This window comes from Atractosteus spatula, chromosome 1, assembly GCF_055471065.1.
Source record: "Atractosteus spatula isolate fAtrSpa1 chromosome 1, fAtrSpa1.hap1, whole genome shotgun sequence".
Taxonomy (NCBI): domain Eukaryota; kingdom Metazoa; phylum Chordata; class Actinopteri; order Semionotiformes; family Lepisosteidae; genus Atractosteus; species Atractosteus spatula.
Window position 1 is genome coordinate 63420272 of NC_142706.1, and position 24321 is coordinate 63444592.

The window sequence follows — 24321 nt, forward strand, 5'->3', positions numbered from 1 at the left end:
AGTTTAAATGTAGCTTTTCACCGTTGGTAGAGAAAACGCAACGAGGGCGTCTGTCGCCCGACTCGGCTTCCATGATTCCACCACAAGAGGGCGCCAGCCACTCATCATACATGATCATGACTCAAAATACATGATGCAGTGCCGGAAAACCAGACGGAATACTGCCGTTTCATCAAGTCCAGCCGGAGGCTGAGCGAACCGGCCGAGTCACGACCAATCGAAATGTCCAAAGATAATCTGCGAAACTATTTTAGGCGAAATTGTGGTTGGGAAAAAGTGTTTTTGTTTGCTTTTTAAACAAATCGTTTAACAAGACAGGCGTTCTAATTAGTCTGGCGATGGGCTCCAGGCTGCTGAGTCTCATAAGGAAAAAAACGGTTTCTGATCACGGATGGGTGGGCATCGCTAAACAGTCAACAGGCTGGTCAGCTCAGATGAATGAATTGCATGATTTAACTATTGCCTTGACAAAAGCACACACAGACATTAAATCATTGAAGTCTGTACCATGGTAATTTTATTTTAGAACTAGGAAATACCACGTTTCACCATACTAGATCTACCCACAGCAGTGTCATTGCGTACCTTACAGTAAAGCTCAATATTTTGGTATTTTTATGTTGCAAGCTATATTTAACATTTTCCCCATGATTCATTGCAGTTTTTACAACAACTACCACGTCCTTCATTTTACAGTATGTAGCTCCACTATCTCAAGATGCCTGAGCATATCCACCATATTTATTATAGGGCTTTCTCATCTGGTCGTTAATACTGATCATATTAAACAGCTCCAGTGTCAGTCTTCAATTGCAAGGGACTGGCACCGTGCTACTGCAAACCTGATTCATTGACTGCGTGCACCCGAAATGAGCACGCCCATCGCCAAGCAAAACCGGTTCCAGAACTGCGATGCGCTGTGCTGTCTGTCACCGGACACATTTTTGTCAGAACATCGGTGTTGTACACGGTATATTTATTTTAACATTTCAGACCCGAATGAGCAAGAGCTCTACATCTAGACGCTAAATCGAATCTGTTGCTAGGAGTTTAAAACGCCTGCATGTCACGGGTCTTAAAATCTTAAGCAACAACCTTCATTGTTTGCGAATACATTACCAAGCTTTTAACCGGCTACATTTAAGCCTCGCCTGGGCTCTTTCCGTTTTCGCTGGCTGCGCTTTATAAGTGCTTTTACTGGGCGTCAGTAGGGCCCTCGACAAGCCATTAACTCCCGTTAGGAAGTCGCGCAGTTCAACAAGGACATCTGTAGCCTGTTCAAGGAGAAGGCAGAGCTGAATTATCTACACCCGACGGGTCTCAACAGCCGTTTTCGACGAGACTCGTCTAACAGCCGACTTTAACTCCCCCGTAGCCTGTAAGACGTCAGCTGACACCCTCCTTCGGTCCAGGAAACCAAGAATAATTGGTTTACGCTTTAGGTAGTTCTAAATTTACGTTAAGTAATAACACCCACTGCCAACTTTTTTTAGAATTGCTCTTCAGACCTATTGTATTCCAGTATCTCGGAGCAGCTACGTACAGCGCATGTTAAGGGTTAAGAGTGTACAAATTCATACTTTATAAATAAAGACAACTTTGACATAAGTGTTGAAAAATTGAAAAACAGGCTGTCGCGCGTCGAAATCCCTGTTGTACCCTTAGACGAGGGGCAAAAGGTACTGGTTATCACATGAGGTACCAGGTTAGATCAAGGATCCGAGAAACAGGACAAACCGTGCTTTTTTCTAACCCTCTTGGCTCGGTGGATGAGTCAGTGGGTGCTGTGGCACCTTCCAGCACTCTTTCAAGCGTAAGCCGCAGGTGCCAATAAGATGTGCGTTTTTAGTTTTAAACACAGGGCATTAGTACACAGCGAAGAGTAGGGTCGAGGTCATCTGAGGTTCGTCTCCTGATCTCAGTTTGCGCCTCCGCGGTGTTGTTATGTCTGGGGATAGATAATATGTTTTTCTTATAGCTTACCCTAAAATAATTAACAATAATTAACAGTATTGCTGCTGATCGTTGTTGTTCTTGCTGACCACACACATCGAATTACCACTGCGTCGGGAAGGGCGCTTGCTGAAGCTCACAGAACATTCCTCTCGGAAAAACGTCATCCGAAACTATTACCAGTGCGCTGAATTGGAAGATGAACCTGACGGAGTAGGTGGTACATATGAGTTAGAGTGTATTAGAACCTTTCTTTTCTCTCCGTTTTAGAGATTTTGTGCTGTGACGTAGCTACAGTCGCTGTTTTTCGCGAGCCTGAGACTTTGCTCCGCTCTCGTGATCACTATCACTCCTTCTCTGGTGGGGTAAAAAAAAAAATAAAAGGCAAAATACGAATTATTATCGTAAATGATCGCTAGTCTATGTGCGCTAGGAAGTGCACAACACGCAAGACCATTGGCTAACCTGTAATTAATAAAGCCACCGCCTCCCTTCTAAGGTTTTTAACCTGTTGTTGGTGGCCGCGCCTCAGGGACAGTGGTTGCGTTAGCCCACCTCGCTCCTGGGCTCGGCTGGGCGTTTCTGAGCGACAGTTCTCGAGAGGCGCCGGGCAGCCACCTGTCGTGCGCTCGCAGCAGCTGCGCGCTCTGCTGGGCTAGATAAGCGCTCGGACACGGGCACTCCGCCGCAGTTGTTTTTATTTTTGTGTGTGTGTGTAACCCCTGGGCTCTGCCGAGCGAGAGCGAGAGCGGCGAGTCTGGAGATGCACTGTTTCAGGCTCCTCAGGGCGACCCACGCCGGAGTCAGGGACGTGCTGGTCAGGGATGTTTTTCCAAAAGGGGCCGGGGCGCCGGGGATCTGCCGCGGCCCCTCGCCCCGGCGGCGCAGACCGGGGAGGCAGTTCTGCACGGGCTCGGCGTCACACCTGCAGCAGAACGCCGTGGACCGGGACCACGCGCTCTGGCAGCGGTAAGTTCAGGCGTGGGGCTCCGGACAGCACGACGGGGAGAGGCGACTGAGCGCTGTTCCGACAAGGCTTAGGATTTTTTCATCTCTTACATTTCGTGTTCAGTACAACACATCGCTCGTGTATATCCTGTACACACATACTGTTATATGACGCAGTTCATATTGAGTAATAGGAAATGTGGATGATTACGTCTCACAATAATGCAGGTGTGCTATACGGTAAGTACCCGGCTCGGTGCCTCGTCGCGTGGGATTTTGTATATTTCCATTCCCAAAAAATAGGCGAATACGTGACGTATTAACTGTAGATACATAGTAACATGTAGACGTCTGTTCACGTTACCGGTACCTGTTCGAGTTCGGGCCAGCAGGCAGAATGTGTGCGCGCGGCTGTGCCAGAAAGTTCTGTCTGCTCAGCCGGAGGCGCGCGGGGACAGGGGATTCGTTCACTATCCCTGTACCTATATTAAACGCCTATACTGTATGTACATATATATATGTTTTATGACATATATATATGTCATAAAACTGACATATATATATGTCAGTTTTTCAGTTTAACTTTTTAGATGGAAAATATTTTTGCCCTGAACCAAGCAGAACATGACGTGCGTTGATTTTTATACCGAATAAAACTTCCGAGATCTCGATGTTCTTTATTTCGTACCACGATGTTACATTATATATGACTCTAATATATACAAATATTCAGTATTTAATTAAAGGTAACGTCGGGTGTGTTAGTGAAGATCCCGAAATAGATAGCGGAATAGTTTATATCAGACTCGACACCGGCAGGGCACGGGTGCTGTAACACGGCTGTCCAGCGTCTCCGATCTGTTTAACGTGGGGATAGATGAACGCAATTTTCACAATGCAAGCTTTGAAAATCGCAAAGGCCTCGGGACCTCGTCGGTGCTCAGAAAGTATTTTATTTCTAAAAGGTTATGAAGTAGGTTTCCCTGTCTCTCTGTAGGTCTCTAATAAGATCTAATAAGATTTCTCTCTTCCCTTCTAAATAAGCTGCGTTAATAAAGTCAGTGAACTCTCCACTGACGATCTCCGTCTTGAATCAGCTTTTGAATTTGAATTTGCGACGACGAATTATATCTTCTTTGCACTTGTATTCAAATACCTGCATTGCTGCCTGGTGATATAATCCTACCAACATATCAAAAGTGTGATTATTTGGTGATAGGCGAGTACTTTACCATTGTACCAGAGTCTGCATTATTTTGATAACTATTTTATCCTTTCATTGTATTGATTCTGTGAAAGGGTTAGTCTCCCTTGTCTGCCTGTCCATCACAGGGCAGGAACACTGACACGCACACACTCACACCAGGGTCAGTTTTCGCAGGAGCCAATTAAACTACCGGCGTGTCTCTGGACTGCGGGAGGAAGCCGGAGCACCCTGAGGAAACCCGTCCAAACACTGGAAGCACATACAAACTCCACACAGACAGCACCCCAGAACATGAACCCAGGGCCCAGCACTGCGCTACCTGGCTGCCCACATAAGTAACTTAACATCTCCAAATTACGAGTCGAAAAAAAAACACACAGAGGCTCCAATCTAGCTGTTATTTCAACTCCTAGTTCAGTTATGGATTCAATTAAGTAAAGACCTCAGCCAGCATGTCCACCAGCAGGTGTGGGGTCCCGAGTCCCAGGGTTTGGAACTGCAGTGCCATCTACATAAATAATAATAATAAGAAGAAGAATTCTAGCAGTTCAGGGTCAACATTAAGATGTGTCTGCTTCATGCTGTAAAGTAAAGTGACCTGGTTTCTTTTCACAGTGGGTCTGTGGGTTGTTTGCTGTTGCTGTCTTCAGCAATACTGACTATCCCTCCACCCATTTCCTAACCAGCCAGCTACAGGCTCAGTGGTATACACCAGTCCATCACAGAAATACCATGTATTCAGTAAATAGCAAATATACAGACAGCAACAGGTCAAAGCATTAATTTTCAACGTGTAAATGAGCAGATGCCCTACTGGTAAAAGACAAACACCTCCGGTATTTGTCTTGACGCAGGATTGCAGGATTGCAGGACTGCTGAACTGGCTGCAGCTAAGACAACAATTGCCTTATCTGGAGAACAAACAGGAGAGTGGCAGATTCTGCCTGTTCACGGCCTGTTCAGGGAAACAAGCAGCATTCTCGTAACTCAACAGACAGAAGAACCTAAGAGAGGTTGCAAACAGATACCGGTCTCAGCAGATCATATCTCCACCTGAAAGGCACAGAGAATGAATGATTGATGTCTTTAACCAAATAGATTTCCATCTGCGTACAGCTGGATTTTTTACTTGACAATTGGCATGAAGGCATTTCACATCAAATGTACAGCCATGGCAGTATCTGGGGATCTGAACTCACAGCCTTCCAGTTTCAAGCCCAGAACCTTGACCACTGCTCCACACTTGCTGCCCTGTACAGCTGCAGTCATGTGACACCAAGAGCACTAGGGAAGAACGCTGAAGTGACATCATGATACTGTGAGTATCATTCCCCGAGTGGCACGGGGAGTTTATACAAAGACCGTAGAGGAGCACCAGCTCTGTGATATCTGCAGAGCTGTACACATGAAATCCAACCACCAGCCAGAATGATCTGTGTCTGTTTGAACCCTCCAACTCTCAAAGGGAAGGCTTTGGCTGGGCTGTAGGGCAGGCAGAGCATGCAATATCTGGGGCACAGGAGTGGTTTCTATTGTTAGATACACAAGTGAAGTGGAAAGACACCAGCCAGGTGGCTTTGATATAAACCAAATGCATTCCAGTATCTCATTGTCTGTGGTCATTGATGCTGATAAGGGGCCAAGAATGCCAGTTATCTGGTTAATCCAAAATTGGCTTAGTAATTGGCTCTTACACTGACATAACCCCCTCCTTCCATTAATAATCCATCCCTCCTCTTTGTAACTGCTTCTTCCACTTCAGGGTCACAAGAGAGCTGGAGCCTATCCCATCAAGCAACGGGCAGTTTTCCCAGAAGCCAATTAACCTAACAGTATGTCTTTGGACTACAGGAGGAAACCCACACAAACATGGGGAGAGCATACAAACTCCACACAGACAGTACTCCAGGTCTGGAACCGAACCCAGACCTGCAGTGCTGAAAGGCAGCAATGCTAACCACGGCACCACCATGGCATCTCCTTCAATAATCATTCTTCGTTTTCTTATAACCCTGCTGAAAGGCAGAGTCTCTGCCTGCTCGCTGCTCTGAGCCCTGTTCCCAAACCATTCATCCTGGCTTATATGATACCAAGTGCTGCACAAATCCACATCAGCAGGATACACAGTGGCTCTTTGTTCCGGATAGGTGATCGGGAGGAAAGAGTCATTCTTGAAGTTGTATCAGTGGTCCTTTCATGGCTGTTTTCCCAGAGTTTTGTCTGTCTCATGTTTGTCTACTGAGGTCCCGTACTGAAATTGTGATACCTTACAAAAGGCACCAGGTCCGTCATCCCTTCCAGTGCTGGTACCTGAGCCAGGATGCTCTGCACCTGTGAGCACTATTAGATCCTTCTATTCTATAGAACAGAGTACAGCCATTCTGTGCAATATATGCACAATGTTAAGACTGGCACTCACAAACACATGTAATACTTTTCGACAGCAGGACACATCAGCAAGGCTCTGAGGTCTTTTAGGACATAGTGAAACCGTGACCAGAAAACAACATGGGTTTGTAAAGGAGGAGGCAGAATTGTTTAAGGTTTCTAATAACACCTTATTGTTCAAACCCGGATGTCTGTTCTTTAAAAAAGGCACTTACGATCCCTCGGTATGGTAGATGCATGACTTGAACTCACGAGTTTGCATTTTTGTTTCACTCCCAATGTGTCCGTGTGCTTAAAATAATAAAGAAACCGTAAACTGCCGGTATGTAAAATCGAGGCTGACTCAGCCACGTGTGCAGGAGTCGTGTCACGGGAAGTTCCAGTTGGTTTACTTTCCTGTGATTTTCCTAGATAGTAACTCGTTTTTCACATTGTTGTGCCCTACAGGGGTGCTTCAAAGAAGGGCCAGTTCCTGGGGCTGGAGGATCTGCTGTTCTACACCATCACGGAGGGGGAGGAGCAGATCCCGGTGGCACGCTTCATCGCCGTGAGTTCTCACGCACGGGCCCAGATCTGATTCTCTCTGCCGCGCGCACTTGCACATTCCCAGGTTCAGCAGTCGGCTTGGAAAAACACTTCCGCAAAGGGGTGGGGGGGTTGATCAGCTGGCGTCCGTCCATAAAAATCAGCAAGGCAGCAGCAGAGCAGAAAATAGGAAACGTGAACGTTTTTTTTTAAACTCCCTAGGTGTGCTGGACTGAAAACAAAAAAGCAATCAACAGGTTGTTCTGAGATGCCTGCCTGTTTAACTACGTGTGAAGCCTCTGCCAACAGGAAGTGGTGCAGCTGAGAAAGAAAGGAAATGAGAATGAGAAAAAATTGCCCTCTCCCCCATCTCAGCCCTCCTGGGGCCAGGGTTAGAGACCCCATTTTGTGAACGTTAGTCCCCCCAGCAACTTTGTAGGTGGACAGATGTCCAGCCAGCATCTCATTTGTACACAGGCCGATACTGGTGCACAAACACACTAATGCAGGAAGCACTGGTGCAGGCCCACCATGATAGAAAGACTGTCACGCGCTTGCAGACTTATCATTTTGATGTTCCCCACTGGTCCCCCATCTTTCAAATGAAAAGAGATGTGGTTACCACGTGCCAGCATCTCAGTCAGGTCTCCACGCAGCGGGGCAGGCTGAGTACCTGAAAGTGCCAGTACTCTGTCATATGAGTGAAAGACACCCCAGGTCATATCACTGGACTGTCAGGAGGTTGTACAAATACTGGTAGTATACAACAGCTCAGTGTCCCAGACCAGGCCCTAGACTTAAGTTCTCTCGGACAGAGAAGGGGTTAATCCATGCGGATCCATGGAGTTCATCCATGACACAGGCTGTGTGACAAGTTGCATCACTTAGATTTCATTGATGATGATGTAAGAACGACATTAACAACAAACAGACTGCCCCCCCCCCCCCCCCCACAGCAAGACAAGAACTTCCTCCTAGGGGTGTCACAGCCAGTCAGGGGAAGGGAGCCTCTCTGATTGGCTGGCTGAGCCGATGACTAAGCAAGCCACATGAAACACACACACACATACCCTGCACTCTATTAAAAGCAAGATCTGACATTTGCTGGGCAGTCAGCCGTCTCACTTGTGTCTAGAACCGTGTAGAACGAGTAGATTGCTTCTGCCCTTCTCAGCAGTATTGAGTTTTTATAGGCAGACAAAGTTCACAGAGGCTCATGACAAATTCCAAAGAAGGACTTGAGTTTTCTGGGAATTGTTTGGCTATCAGGGCAGTCCTTGACACGAGCTGCCAACCTTATGGCAATGCCCAGGCATGAAGGAGGACAGGTGGACCATGCTTAATGTCTGACAGTCTACAGCCACCCACCTTCTGGGTTGACACTGTCACAGGACTAGAATTATTGGATAATGTACAATTCCATCATAGTTTTTTGGAATCCAAGCAAATCGGTTCCTGTTAGTTTAAATAATGCCAGGTCAAGGTTTTAAAACCCTCTCATATTAAAATCCTTAATATCATTAGTTGCAATGGGTTTTGTCATATCTCATGTCTGTAAATTTCAGATTTAGAAATGATTCATGATCACTCTAACATATCTTAGTGGAGAATGACATTCTGAGCAGGCCAGCTCTGAAACAGCAGACTGAATGGAAAAGCTGACTAAAGGTCACTTTGATGTGAAATTCTACAAGGCAGCTGTGCCAGTGTCTGCCTGTTCTGAGTTTATGAAACCTTGGGCACTTTGCAGTTTGAGCTCCAGCTGTGTTTGATGTTTGGACAGGCGCTGAAGAGCAGGGGTCTGTGGACCTCTGACCCCCGGCTGCGGGACTGCATGGATCTCCTGCGGCAGTCTGTCCAGGACACAGTGGGGGGGGTCATGATGGACAGGGAGCTCTTCCGCAAGTGAGTCCGGGATCCACAACTCCACTGTCTGTCAGCCCAGCCCTCTCCCTCTTTCCTTTCATCCCCGCTTGTCTCCATCTCCCACGCTCTCCAACCTTTGCCGAGTTCCTGTGTTTCTCTCATTCCCCCCTCCCCAGCTCTGGCCACTTTCCTCTGGTTACCTTATTCTCCATCTTCTCATCCTCCCTCTTCCTCTCTCTCACAGTCCTGACCGACACCATTCATTCTCTCTCTTCCTCCCTGCTTTCCCCACGTCCAGTAAAGACACAGAGAGCGATGTTCTCCACTCCTCTCTGCATGACTTCAACAACACTGGACATGTACAGCTTCTCCCCGGCTCTGATCATTACGAGACGGCTGAAAACAGAACTCTCTTTGCAAGTCTTTCTAATTCGGCTTCATTTTATAATTTAGATGCCGGACCGGAGCGTTTCGGTCCATGGAAGACACCAGAAATCCGAGCTGGAATGACGCGATCCGTCCAGGAGGGGAAATGTGTTGTGGGTTATGCAACTTTAGACAGTGATGATATGTGAGATTCCTCAATGGAAGAACTATATTTAGTTTCTTGTAGTGAGGGAGGGGCGCGTGGTGGGAGGAGGAGGGCATGTTGGGTGACAGTTTCGGAGAGAGCAGTTTGACAGATAACAGCTGCAGCTTCCAGAAAGAGGCGGCTTCTTTTCTGTTTATCCACTCGTGACTCGAGGCTGTTGTGTCTTGATTTCAAGATGTGTCCTTGCTTCTGCGGTGAGTCTTAATCTTAGGAGGGCGACTTGTTGTCATATCTGTTCACAACACAAGTAGAAGGGAAGGGAACATGCTCTCCAGGCTTGATCCTGGGCATCTGCGTGGCAGTAGCTCTTAACAGTGCCCACACACTGAAGGCTAAATAAGGAGCTCTGCTCTGGGAGAGCAGTGCGAGTTATTATCCCACGTGGGTTATCATGGCATCTGGGAGTGTGTTTTGGAACATTTGCCCAGTAGTGAGAGAATGTGCATTCCTCCTGCCTGTCCACCCACTAATTATACCAGCATACATCTCCTGCACTCACTGAGTGAACATTTTCCATGTGTTTCTGAGCGTGTGTAGCATTATATCAGGAGTGTGTGTGTGTGTGTGCCAGTGAGTGCCAGCTGTGTGCTTGTGTGTCTGATGTCAAAAATCTTAAGTCTGAATGCAAGGGACCGGATTTCGCAAGTAGTAGCTCAACATGTATTATAAATGATCAAAAAAAACTACTTCATCATAAAACAGTCTCAACAGATTTCTGGTGTATCAGTGTAAAATACCCAGAGGCTTTTTTCCAAGACTTTTTCAAATTAAGAGTGTAGCACAAACGTGTGTGGAAGCTATGTAGAAGTGTATTTAATACCAATATTAGGAAACACTTCTTTACACAAAGGGTTGTGGGAGTGTGGAACAAGCTGCACAGCCATGTTGTGGAAGCCAGCATCTTGGTTTCCTTCAAGAAATGGCTGGATGAGACCCTTGGATTAACTGAATAACCTTCTCCCATTTCAAACGTTTCTAATGTCCTAATGTTCTTAAGATGAGCCATTGGAAGAATGCTGTTGTGGAAGACACCCTACATCCCTTTCACTGCATTTGCACAGTTTAGAAAGTGTTTTCAGTCACTGTATATTCTGTTGCATTTTGTTTTTTAGAGATTTAAAACTTCAGGCGGGTATATCCATCCCCACAGTGAAACTCAACACACATCATGGCTCTGTCTTACAGGTGTGTGGGCAGTAACATCGTTCTGCTGACCCAGGCCTTCAGGAATAAGTTTGTCATTCCTGACTTCGAATCCTTCACCGCCCACATCAACCAGCTCTACCGCAACGCCCAGGCACAGACCACGGGGAAGGTGTGATTCCTGTGTGTTTCCACCTCACTCTGCTTCCCAGACTGCCAAACACAAAACCCCCTCAGGCAGGCACAGACTGTCATGCCTTACAGACCCCCACAGGACCAAAGTCCATCCAGACCTGCCAGTCATCATCCACAACTTATACATGGCATCTTCTCACACCTCCACACAGAGCCCTGTCCCTTCCTCTGACCTCTGGCTCCTGGCCATAATCAGGCAGATGGGGAAGTCTGCCACACACATGCTCTCACACCAGCGCACACACGCCTGCCACTCACGTACACATAGGCCAGCACACACACTCACACGCCTGCCACACACATGCACACACAACAGTCGCACTCTCACACGTGCACATATGCCAGCCACACGCACTCACATGCCTGCCACACACATGAACACACAACAGCCGCACAAGCTCACGTACACACAAGCCAGCCCATGTGTACGCACACACTGGCCACACGCTCACACACGTGCACGCACGCCAGCCAAACAATGTCCATCACACATGCCCGCTGTCCAGCCCACGGCCCCTAGCTGCACTGCCGGCCTGTGTCCTGCCGCAGCCTCACTTCCGGCCCCCTGTACGTCTGTCCCTGCAGGTTGCCGACTACATTCCACAGCTGGCCAAGTTCAGCCCTGACCTGTGGGGGGTCTCTCTGTGCACAGTGGACGGACAGAGGTGAGAACCGGCTGTGTGTTGCGTTTGCCTGCTGCGGTTTCAAAGCGCCACCTCTTCCCTGGCTGCCCTGATTCTGGGTGCACTGTCCGTGCTGCTCTGTCCCCTAGAGCACAGCCCAGGTCAGAGCGTTTTTACTGCATTGCAGGACTGCATCTTTCACTGAAACCAGCTTCCTGGAATCCCTCAAGAAAATGCTGGATGGGAGAACAAAAGTGTAGGATGTTTCTTGCGCTTCTGAGCTTTTGTTCATTTGGAAATTGTTTCTTTACGATCTTTGGAGGATGGATGCATCTTGCTCTTATTGTACCGTTTTCTGCTCTTGCCACTTCCTGAATTTGATCTCCCCCTTCTGAGTGTTCCTCTCTCTTGTGGTCTCTCGCAGGCACTCTGTGGGCGACACCAAGGTGCCGTTCTGCCTGCAGTCCTGCGTGAAGCCCCTGGAGTACGCCATTGCGCTGCACGAGGCAGGCACGGAGCGCGTGCACAGATACGTGGGCAAGGAGCCTAGCGGGCTAAAGTTCAACAAGCTGTTCCTCAATGAGGAAGGTCAGTCTTCTCAGCCTTTTTGCTGTGGATGTTTCTAAAATCTGTGGTCCTAGAGTGGCAGTCAGGGGAACAGAACAGTGTAGCATGCTGGGTAAGTCTCTGGACCCATAATTGATAGGCTGAGGGCTTGAGCCCTTGTAGCAGACACTGCTGTTGTACCCTGAGTGAGAAACTTCACCCCAGTTGTTCCAGACCCAGTCTGTCTGGATGGGGCCCAGCGTTTGCTTGGGGTGGGCTCTGCGATGGATGTGTCCCATCCAGGGAAGAGTCATGTGCTCTTTGTCTGCACTGGATTGGTGGGCTGTCGTACTGTGAATATGAAGCTGCCTACAAAGATGGTCACATGGACACATGTTCCCACTGAAAGGTGAATGGCCACCACCTGGACATCCTATCCATCCCTCAGGATATCTTCAAGAGCTCTTAAAACAGAAGCACTATTTGCAATAATACAAATATGATGATTGCGTAAATTAATATTTTTCATGCCTCATATGGTTTTACAAGGCTTACCCAGTCAAACAGGCTTATTCATTACCACTCCCTTATTTCCTTCATACCCTGACTTGTTTGCTTCATCATTAAAGCAGAGACTTCATTTAAGTAAATTTAAAAAAAAATTAATAATTGCAAATACTAGAAACATCACAGAGGGGTCACCTAGACCTTCTCAAACGAGACCCTGAAGCAGAGAAGGCCTGGCATGTGGTCATCCACAGTATGAGCAACGCAGATGAGCAGGGTTCCTCACAACTTCTTCAACAGTCCACCCAGTTTCTCTGACATTGCGTCATTACTGAAAAAAGTACAAACATCAAACAGCAGTCATTAATTTCGTAGAGTCAGACACCCATGAAAAAATCCAGCTCATGCACCTTGCACCCCTCATTCCAGGAACTGCTTCTGTGCCCCATCACTGGCACAGCTTGGTGTGTGGGCATTCAGCATCCCTGGTGCCTATCTGCACACTGAAGGGAATGAACAAGCAGCACATCACCGCAGAGTGCTGTAACTGGGATGTGTTGGTGCACTCAAGTCAGAAGAACTGGTTCAACAAGGTGACAAGGTCTCACAACCTGTGATGAACAAAACTTGTCCTCTTCTGGGATTGCGGTCTAAGAGGCATCTCCCAACAATGGGTCGTACACCGTCCCCTCCGCACAGTTGCTAACTCCACAAGCAAACCAAGGCTGTGGAGGTTCATAGGTGATAATGTCACTGAGTGAATATATCAGGGTCAGGCTTTTCCACACAGTGTTAAGGCAGCTGTATCTAACTGTCATTTGGCCATGCTCTCCATTTTTTTCTTTCAGATAAGCCCCACAACCCAATGGTGAACGCAGGCGCCATTGTCATCAGCTCTCTTATCAAGGTAAAGATGACCCAGTGAGCGAGACAGCTTGAACTGTAGAATTGTGTGCTTACGCATGACACCTCCGTCGCATGTCAGCTGGCACTGAGCAAACAGCCGTCCCACGCTGCTGTGTGGGAGTGACAGATCCAGCCAGGTCCACAACCCTGTGGAGATAAGTGCTGCGTCACAAGCATGACGCTGCCCAGAGCAGCAGTGTTCAGCACCTCAGCCTCTCCGATCAGCAGCAAGAACTCTTCGATCAGCCAGTGCAAGCACACAGAGGAATATTTCTCTTTTGCACAAAAGTGCTAGAGGTCTGCACTCTTCCCCATTGTCAATATGTAATTGACAATGCACAAGCCCTCTGCAGCAAAAGAGCAGCCTCCTGCTGCAGGAGACTTGGACATTCTCTGGGGTCCTGGGGAGTCTCACCCCCGTGTCAGAGGGAGGGCAAGGCCTACAGCCCATAGGCCTCGGCTCTAGCTGGGGACTGTGCCACCTGGGAATCCTGCGTCAAAGCCGCCCCCTTTCATGTAAGCCAACACTGACACTGCTTGTTGTGTGGGCATTCAGCATTCATGGTGCCCATCTGCACACTGAAGGGAATAAATGAGCAGCACATTACCGTGGAGTGCTGTAACATACTGTAGCTGTCAGTGGCACAGCTCCTGGAGGTATTTCTTGGTGGGTTTTAGTTACAGGGTTAAGGGGTAGGGCTGCAATATGTACTGTGTTCAGAACACTGCAGGACTTCTATTCTGAATGACTGCAGGGGTTTATTGATACGTGCAGGCACAACTTGCATCTTCAAAGGTCTACAATTTGCAACAACTATGTCCGCCATGAGCAGGATGGTGTTGTGGCAGGAGCTGCACATGCTGGTGTCCCACTGGCTGATCAGGACCTGATCGCCCAGCCCTTGGACAGGGCCTCCCAATGAGCTGTTTTTCTGTTACAGTAACCTCTGCCACACTTCTCTTTCTGTTTTTCCCATCGACTTTTTTATTTGTTGCGCACTGACCTTGGCCTCAGCAAGGGGCAGGCATGGGGGGGGGGTGCTGGAGAGAGGGGCAGAGGCAGGGATGAAGAAAGAGTGAGAGAGGGCATGGGAGGGGTAAAACACAAGGATGAGAGAAAGAGAGCAGGAGTGGTGCAGAAATGCAGGGAGAGAGAGAAGAAGCAGCTCAGAAAAGGAGGAGGGAGAAGGCAGGAAGAGGGGGAAAGAGAGGAGAGGACAGAGCTGGCACACACATCTTTTCCTCAGACCTGTCCCATGAGTCTTAGCGGTTACAAAGCCCACGCTTGTCCGGAGCCACTAGATGCAGGAAAGCGAATCCTCCTCCCAAATCCCAGCAAGAAGCACCCATGACAAAAAGCTGTCACATCGCATAAATACCCCTACACCCCCAGGACACAGGCCTGTGCTGCTGCCGCCAGACTGCCGAGACACTCGGCCATGCTCTCCAAGGGGGGCAGGAGTGCCAGTTGGATGAGCGGAAGGACTGGTGGGCAGTGCCTGACACGATGGCAGTCTGTGCCCAGGCTTGCTGTTTGCTGATGGGCTTCATCTTTCCACACCGTTTCAGTCAGCACCTTGACCAGCTCAGGGGATAAGAGGGCGAACAGCAGAAGGGTTCCTTCTGCGCAGAACCGAAAGAGCGAAATCGCAGTGTGCTGGCTGCAAAGCCTGCTTCAGTCATGTGGCTGCTGTGTTCTTCTGACATTACACATGATCACCAGAAAGGGAAAACCCCAAAACGGCAGCGTCAAAATCTGAAATGTAATAACCCTCTTAAATCTTTTGGTTTAAAGCTGACTCGCATTTCCTAACTTCAGCTACACCATGGGCAGGGGCTTGTCCTTTAGAAAGACTTCATAGCTGGCAGAGAACTTAAGCAAGACTGATACCTTATCCATGGAATCTCCGTGCACTGAGCTCAGTGTCCCTAGTTTATTCCGGTTACTCCTTCAGCTTCCATCCAGAATTTAAGAACTGGGTTCTAATGCTTTAGCAGTTAACTCACCGATTACCCTGCTGGTGACTCTGTAATGGGGGCCATAATGCCCCCTTGTGGGCCCCCTTCACATTGCACTATTTTGAACAGTTGTATAAAAATGAAATGCTTTCTCTAGCTCAATTATAATAATAATAATTGCTTACACTTATATAGTGCTTTTCTGGACACTAGTGACTAGTGAGCAGGAAGGGCCACGTCACAATTGGTGGGAATTCTCGCTCTTGCCCGTGATGAGACTACAAGTGTATGTGACAACATGGTGACCTGCAGTACTTTCACAAAGTTCACGATGTTGTGCTTAATTAGACATTTGTAAACTTTTTTCTATACTGTCAGTGAATTTATTTTGTTACCGAGATTTAATAATCAGTTTGAGAAACTGGGATTGCGGTTTCCCTTTAAATAGTTATAAATGTGAATAGTAAGATACAAATGAGTGATTCTGTCTCTGTTCTACTTTTCCCCGCAGCCTGGCTCGAACAAGGCTGAGAAGTTTGATTGCGTGAGTAATTCCCATGCTCGTTTCAGCATTAGTATCGCAGCAGCTCAGGCTAGCTTGCTCTTGCAACTAAAGGCCTGACTGTTGTCCTCTCCCAGGTGATGGAGTTCCTCATGAAGATGGCGGGCAGAGAGTTTGTGGGCTTCAGCAATGCCACGTAAGTGCCACTTCCTGGCTGATCTAGGGGAATGGCTTTAAAATACAGCCTCCAGCAATGCCTTGTGAGGCCAGAGACAGTCCGCTATGGAGATCCCAGTGCGCAGTCCCAGTAGAACTGAGCACAATGATCGCAGGGTAGCGCAGCGGTATGGCCCTGGGTTCAGTTCCTGGAGAACTATCTGTGGGGAGTTTGCATGTTCTCCCAGTGTTCACGAGGGTTTGCTCCATGTGCTCTGCTTTCCCCTCCACAGTCAAAAGACATACTGGTAGGTTTACTGGCTTCTGGGAAAATTGGCCTGGGTACAAATGCATGCATCTGCCTTGCCGTGGACTGGCATCCTGTCCAGGGTGTCCTGTCCAGGGTGTACCCCGTCTTGCACGTGGTGCTTGCTGGGACAAGCTCCAGCTCCCATGCAACACTGTATTGCAGGTAGAAAAGGGATGGATGGTCAATGATAACTAGGATTACTGACTTATATAAATGAACTAAAATGGTTTATTGTAATTAGCCGGGGTGTTCAATTAGCTCTACCTTGTCTAAGCTGTAAAGATACAGATCGAGAGCGCACTATTTGAAAGGGAGTTTTGCATTTAGATCTGGAATGACAAGATACAGTAAAGACCTGAGGTAAAGTTAAAAAAAATTCCCCTTTGTACTATTAGTATTAAACAGTGTGTTTTCTCAGCAAAGGATTCATTGATGACTTTACCTTCTAGTTTTTCTTAACCTAAATCCTCCGTGGGAGTAGCACTCAGTTCAGACGGTTTAAAACAGTGAATAATCTTATTTCAAGGATTTTATTGACTGAAAAGCCACCAATGCATTTGGCATCCACTGGAACTAATCCAGTATCAATGAATGTGGTTTGCAGGTTCCAGTCGGAAAAGGAGACAGGCGACAGGAATTTTGCGATAGGATATTACCTCAAGGAAAAAAAAGTAAGTGTTCTGGGAAAGGACTGAGGCTTCACAGCCTTCCTGACTCACTGCTGCCATCTGCTGTTCGGGCTTAGGAGAAAGAAAGGCAAAATGTGTTCTGACCGTTAATGAGCAACCCCAGGCACACGCTGGCTCGATCTTATTGCCTTAGCATGGGATTTTGAAACAGTGGCTGCCAGGCTCTCGGGCTAACCTAATCCCATTTTTTCTGATGAAATTCCCCTCGGACCAACAAACATCCATTAATACCCGTGCTGCCACAGATTTTAGTCCAAAATATTTCACAAAAAAATCGCCAGCCTCCCTATGCCGCACTCTAACTCCTATCTCCCCCCACTCTTTGTGTAGTGCTTCCCGAGTGGAGTGGAAATGATTGCTGCGCTGGACTTCTACTTCCAGGTCAGTTTCCTGCTGCTTGTCCCTACACTCCTGTCCCTTCACATACCACACTTATGGCCCCCTGATCAGTGCATGTGAAACATGCTTTTAAAAGACTTTGCTGTCAGTGAATTATCATGCTCTTTTCAAACTTTACCCTGTTCTGCGATAGCTTAGTCTCTGTATTTGCAATTAGTTTTATCCACCATGCAATCAAGTTTCCCTGTTGCATTGCTCAAGTTAAACTGTTTGCACCTTACACAGAACTCATGGATGAATCCACTCCTCTAGTTGTCACCCGAGTGCCATTGTGCTGAATGATTCATCTTTGAGTCTAATTCATTATGTCTCCCTTCCAGCCTGGCAGTGAAATATAACAAGATCTAACATGTTGCCTCCTGCCTACAAGCCTGCAGTTTGCAAGGCTTCTACTTCTCAAACTAGTAAGACAAAAGCAACTGTAGGAGTCTGGGATCTCTCAAACAGACAGTGTTTGTCCTGTTCCTGTCTACAATTAAATATTTAAATTCTATGGGGATGTTGGTTTACTTCAAACATCAATAGGGAAGCCCTGGGATTAACTCATCTTTAAATTGCTGCACACTTGGGCTGGTAGTGTTGTGCTGGAGTGTGCATTACTAGACTGTGCAGTGCTAACTGTATGTGTAACTGTATTGGACTGTGCTGTGCTGGATTGTGCTGTACTAGACTGTACAGTGCTGTTTTGGACCGTGTAGCTCTGTGCTGGACTGTGCTGTACCAGACTGTACAGTGCTGTGCTGGACTGTGCTGTACTAGACTGTGCAGTGCTGTGCTGGACTTTGTAGCACTGTGTAGCTGGACTGTGCTGTACCAGACTGTGCAGTGCTGTGCTGGACTGCACTGTACCAGACTGTACAGTGTGGTGTTGGACTGTGTAGCTCTGTGCTGTACTATACTGTGCTGTGCTGTGCTGTACTAGACTGTAGTGTGCTGGGCTAGACTGTGTAGCTCTGTGCTGTACTAGACTGTACAGTGCTGTACCATACTGTGTAGCTCTGTGCTGGACTGTGCTGTACTAGACTGTACAGTGCTGTGCTGGACTGTGCTGTACCAGACTGTGCAGTCTAGTGAAACATGCAGCTCTTTCCCCAGCTCTGCTCCATCGAGGTGACGTGTGAGTCTGGCAGCGTGATGGCAGCCACACTGGCCAACGGAGGCATCTGTCCAATCACAGGCGAGCGGGTCCTCAGCGCAGAGGCGGTGCGCAACACTCTGAGCCTCATGCATTCCTGTGGCATGTACGACTTCTCAGGGCAGTTTGCCTTTCACGTGAGTGACCCCCATAACTACCCCCCGACCTTAACCCCCATCATCCCAATAACCAGCTCCCTGACCTTAGCCCTCATCATATCCTCTAAACTAACCCCCTGACCCTAACCCCCACCGGACCCCCAAAACTAACCGCCTGACCTTAACACCCATCAGACATTGCCCCATTAGGCACTGTAAGCACACTTGCATGTATTTGACTTTGGGTACATAGTAGTGGTTCCTGTACCAAAAAAAAACCCAGTGACGTGGTCCTGTCGTCTCTCAGGTGGGCCTTCCTGCGAAGTCGGGGGTCTCCGGGGCTGTTCTGCTGGTGGTGCCCAACGTTATGGGCCTGATGTGCTGGTCACCACCACTGGACAAGGTGGGCAACAGTGTCCGGGGAATCCACTTCTGCCAGGTAAGAACATCCCTGCTATGAGCACAGGGAATACAACCACCTGAGCGCTCCCGTCTACTGAGGTAGAAGATTCGGCACCTATCTAGAAACAAAATACTAGCCATCTCTTTTTGCATCTTAGTTTCCCTATTTGACTTCTGCAGTGGTATTTTTTTCAAAATTAAAATTATGCACACCCGCTTGTCCAGAGAATGACTTTCTGAACTGTACCTCTGCCAAGACAGAAACTGGTGTGTGATGGTATTTCTTTGGATGCCTTCATAAAATGGGTGCAACATCTGGCAACATCTGTAGAGCCTACACACATCCCTCCAGCTCAGCTGTCCACACACTACTCAGGACCTTTCAGAAACACTCCTAGTAAAAGTCAAAGTTCTGAGTGATCTCTGCCACAATGCATACTAAAGGTTGCCTCACTTATGCTGCAACACGTACTAAAGGCTGTCTAGTACATATTTCATGTACTGTACTTAAGGTTGTGTGACTTTTGCTGCAATGCAAACTAATGGTCACATGAGCTTTAGTATGTGTAATATGCACCAGACAACCAGACAGCGGTCATGTGATCTTTGCTCTCACGCGTTAAAGGTCATGTGACCTTTGCTGCAGGGTGTACTAAGGGTCATGTGATCACTGCTCTGTTCTTAAGGTCACGTGACCCTTGCAGGGCGCTGTGACGCTTGCTAAAGGTCGCATGATCTCTGCCATGTCCCGGAGGTCTCTGAAAAGGAGAATGAGTGTTGGCAAAGCTGTTCCGCTAGGAGTCGGCCACGGTGCTGTGAGAGAACACCTGACGCTCTTCCACAGTCACAGCGTTGCAGGTATCACTGCGATTCGCTGTCTCCCTTAGGAGCTGGTGTCCTTATTCAACTTCCACAACTACGACAACCTGAGACACTTCGCCAAGAAGCTGGACCCCCGGAGGGAGCCGGGAGACGTGCGGGTACGAGGGCAAGAAGGGGCTGCTAGGGAAGGGGTGTCAGACGCCGTGGTGAGGGAGATCACACGCGCACCCCAACAAAGCTACCGAACCTGGAGCTCATTTCAAATTTACAGACATCTGTTGTGTGGGACATCTCTGGAATAACTGACTGACAGGGACAGCCTCGGCAAAAAGAGCCCTTCTGGCCTGTGTAGAGGATCTGATACACATACAGTACCTTCATAGCAGACTGGAGAGGGAGCAGGGCTGCACTTAGATTCTAAAAGCACCCTGAAGGCAGAGCATTGAGGAAGATGCACTCTGGAAGATGGCCTTTTTTATAACAAATTCAAACTAATTTCACACCTTCGCTGAACTGCGCTGTGACCTCTTGCACCCCCCCCTCCCCCACCACAGCAGGTCGATCCTTTTCGGGCTTTGTGAGTTGGTGGCTGTTGAGCAAGGCGAACTCATGACGCAGGACAGAGATGAAGTTAATATTAACTCCCCGTGCCCGTCTGTACACATTCAAGGTCACAATTCTGAAAGAGGGATCTAGGGCTCTGGTGTTGGCCTGTGTGCAAGAGCCAGTAGTGTGCAAAACATAACGTGAACTTGAGAGTGTTGTAGGGAGAAACCCAGCTTTGTAAGGATTAACCAATAGAAATGAGCAGCTGTCCTTTGGCACAATACTAGATTCTGGTTTTACTGCCTTGAAAGGTCACTAACCCCACCTGTAGTGATTAGCTTTACATTTGTCAGCCCCATTTGACCTCCAACTTTAGACAACAAAAAAGATCATCTTAAAACAGAAGTGTCCCCAAATCCAAGATGCTGAATTCCACAGACGCCCACTCACAAGGCACCCTGTACCCCCCTCTCTCGCAGGTAGTGGTCGGCCAGTGCCAGATTCAGCTTCAGGCCTGGTACCATGCAGCCAAGCACAACCTGATTAGCCATTAAGGCAGGTCTAGCATAGTGCCTGACAGACGGCCCAGCAAGAGAAGGACTAGGATTTTAATCGTCTCTCAAGCTGAGTTTTTATTTCTCCTTCTCTTCAGAACAAATCAGTGGTCAACCTACTCTTTGCTGCCTACAGTGGAGATGTCTCTGCTCTAAGAAGGTAGGCAATTATTAATCATTTTATTTATTTGGCCAATGCTTTTATAGAAAGACATTTAAATTTGTACCCATTTATACAGTCGGATATTTTACTGGAGCGATTCAGGTCTAGAGAGAAGCACTCTCTCCCTTCTCCCCGGCAGGTTTGCCCTCTCCGCCACGAACATGGAGCAGAAGGACTACGACTCCCGCACAGCCCTGCACGTGGCTGCCGCTGAGGGTGAGTCTACCTGGACAGACATTTCCTTCTACACCGGCTGCCCGTCCCACAGACAGCTGGGGTCTGGGGGGGGGGATCAGGGGGGCTGGCCAACCTCTTTCCCTGCTCCACCTCCGCCCAGACGCAGGCCAGCTGCCGACCCACCGAGGCCAGGGCAGGACCTCACAGAGGAAGAGAATAACACAGACCAAGAACACATGTTAAAAACCTTGCTCGTACATGACTGAACAGCAATCAGCTGGCATGTCCCGCGTCCCCCCTCAGTTACTACCCAGCCTGTCTCTCTCCGCAGGTCATGTGGAGGTGGTGCTGTTCCTCACCGACACCTGCAAGGTCAACCCCTTCGTCAAGGACAGGTAACCACAAGGACCTCCCCTGACTCCTCCACCCCGCTGTGAGACGCGAGGAAACGCAGGCTGTCACAGGCAGTCTTGCAGTTAACATGCTCCCTTTGAGCTGAGTTCTGAGGTCCTTTAAAATAATAAGAAAAAATAATAATTCCTTACCCTTTTCTGGAGATTCTACTCAAAGTGCTTTACAGTTAATGGGGACTCCCCTCCACCACCACCACCAGTATATAGTCCCCACCTGGATGAGGCAGCCAGAGTGCGCCAGTACCCCTACCACACACCAGCTATCAGTGGGGAGGAGAACAGAGACACATGAAGCCGGTTCATAGATGGGGATTACAAGGAGGCCATAATTGTTAAAGATCAAAGAGAAATTTGTCCAGGACATCAGGGTAACTAACGCCTCTTTTAGAGAAACACCCTGAGATTTTTAATGACCACAGAGAGATGACCAGGACCTCTGTTTTACATTTCATCTGAAGGATGAAACCTTTTTAGACTATAGTGTCCCCGTCACTATACTGGGCCATTAGGGACCCGCACAGACCGCAGGGTGAGCGCCCCCTACTGGCCCCATGAACACCTCTTCCAGCAGCAATGTTAGTTTTTCCCAGGAGGTCTCCCATCCTGATCTTGACCAGGCTCACATCTGCTGAGTTTCACTCACTTAAAGCAGAGCTCAAGGCTTTTTAAAGGTCCCTTTTCCTTTTGAAAAGCTTAATAATGACCCCCTCTCTCTCCCCCCACCCCCCCTTCTCAGATGGGGCAACATCCCACTGGACGACGCAGTGCAGTTTGGGCACGAGGCCGTGGTGAAGGTGCTGAAAGAGTACCAGCAGCACTACTCCCCGCGAGAGCCCAACTCCGAAGCCGAGGACCGGGGCAAGCTGGAGACGCTGGAGGGCATGGTGTGAGCGGGCACGGGCCCGGGCAGGGCTGTGCCAGTCGTCCACCCCCCCCCACCCCAACCTCTCTTCGTTTTCTAGCTGCTGGTTCCGATCGTGCACAGCAGGTCCAATTGCACAGGCCCAAGTCAGGCGGCTGCAGCTGGAGCGGGGTACGCTGGCAGCACCGGGCCAAGACCCGAGAGGCAGAGCCAGCCGGACCAGGAATGACCCAACCCCCCCGCTCCTTTCGGAAGCACATAGAGAACTACAATCGCTAAGAGAATATAAACCGCTGGCACACTTGTACAGTTATGAAGCCTGATTTTTCTATTTATTTTTCTAAACAGAACGCTATACTATAGGTGTGATATATTCCTCGTGTATATTTATATTCATATATAAAAGATGTTGAGATATGAAAGTGCCTTGTAAATTCAGCTTAATATTCTATTCCAATTAGCACAAGCCCATTCTAGTGCACCCAGCTGTTTGAGTGTAAATATATCGTTCCTTTGATTTGCACTTAGATTGGGGCTAGATGCCCAATACCACTCTAGCTAAAGGGTTGAGGCAACACAGAAAAGTGTTCATGTAAAATGTAAGCAGCTCAGGGCAGCAGTGAGTCTAGCAGACAGGAGATTCTTCCTTCACCAACTGCCCCTTTTTCAGAAGGGATAGGAGTGTGACTGGTTGTTGCTGTATTTCTCTCGGTAGTCTGCACAATCTCCTTCAAATAAAGAGCAGGCAGAGATGTGTGTATCGCAGCTGGTCCCTAATTTACTTCTACAACTCTTCAATCCAAGACAATAGGACAATAGGAAGACAAGGTGTAGGTTCAGGTGTGGGGGGCACAGGTGTAGAAATCTATCATGTTCAAAATTCGCAATTTTCACCAAAATGTTTCACCAAAATGGAGCTGAATATTGCTTCAAAAAAAACTGCAGAAAATGCAAAATAACAGCAACATAGTGATCAATTGTGTCACCTCACACCAACTGCTTTATCAGTATCAGCACTGGTTTTTAAACATTACATGCACAAATAGGAATATTTCTCTATGGATTTCAAATTCAATGGTGAGTGTATTGTACATACTGTTCTAATATAAATAAATATGAGCAATATGAAAGCGTTTTGCATGCATTCTTCTTCCATCACAGATAAGTAAAGGGGAGTTTACAGTGGTTAAATAATAAGCATAGCATCTGCAATTTTACAGAGCTGGAATAACTGCACTGGTTTGCAGAGTATTTAAGGTGTTTTAAATAAAGGAACACTGCCCTTAGTCTTAAGATGCAGGTTTACTTTAAGACAGTAATACCCTGTCCTACAAACTGCTGTGTGTCTTGAATTTAAGTCATACAATAAGCAAATGAAGAAACTGGACAGTGGAAATGAAACACTATTCTGTGGTCTGAGGATCCAGTGATGTTAAACTATAATCCACAGTGTCCACTCAAACTAAAAAACTGGAAAAAAAAATCATTGAACAAAATGGCACAATTAAAATGATTTTTCTTCCAATTACACTCTACAAGCCTGAAATTGTCAAAATCCTGCAATTAATGAAAACCATTAATACTCAGAAGTGGTGTTCTTCTTCTTCAATGAGGAAGTAATTTAAGACTGAGAGTAGGAAGCATTTTTTACACAAACGGGGGTAGGAGTCTGGATCTAGGTGTCAATTTAAGTTGTTGAAACTGGGACACTACAAGACCCATCTGGATGAGATCT

General features: G+C 47.8%; 1 protein-coding gene across 2 annotated transcripts; it reads left to right on the plus strand.

Moving 5' to 3' along the window:
• Positions 1–1835: 1835 nt before the first annotated feature.
• On the plus strand, positions 1836–23716 carry LOC148841512 (glutaminase kidney isoform, mitochondrial-like). Of its 2 annotated transcripts, none has more exons than XM_088915706.1 (18): positions 1836–2922; positions 6944–7043; positions 8805–8926; positions 10665–10794; positions 11403–11482; positions 11865–12028; positions 13342–13400; positions 15870–15902; positions 15998–16056; positions 16931–16997; positions 17346–17396; positions 18510–18686; positions 18955–19086; positions 19937–20077; positions 21070–21131; positions 21274–21350; positions 21643–21706; positions 22461–23716. In XM_088915706.1, the coding sequence occupies exons 1-18, from the start codon at positions 2717–2719 to the stop codon at positions 22612–22614; spliced, it is 1878 nt and encodes a 625-aa protein (XP_088771832.1). In that variant the 5' UTR covers positions 1836–2716; the 3' UTR covers positions 22615–23716. The 2 variants fall into 2 exon arrangements, with proteins under 2 accessions (XP_088771832.1, XP_088771838.1); XM_088915712.1 differs by having other exon boundaries at positions 19937–20029.
• The last annotated feature ends 605 nt before the right edge of the window (positions 23717–24321 follow it).

Excerpts from the sequence above, each read along its gene's own strand:
- LOC148841512 (XM_088915706.1), top strand. The coding sequence starts at position 2,717 with ATGCACTGTTTCAGGCTCCTCAGGGCGACCCACGCCGGAGTCAGGGAC. Across the intron at positions 11,483-11,864 it reads TGCACAGTGGACGGACAGAG|GCACTCTGTGGGCGACACCA; the intron begins GTGAGAACCGGC and ends GGTCTCTCGCAG. Across the intron at positions 19,087-19,936 it reads GGGGAATCCACTTCTGCCAG|GAGCTGGTGTCCTTATTCAA; the intron begins GTAAGAACATCC and ends TGTCTCCCTTAG.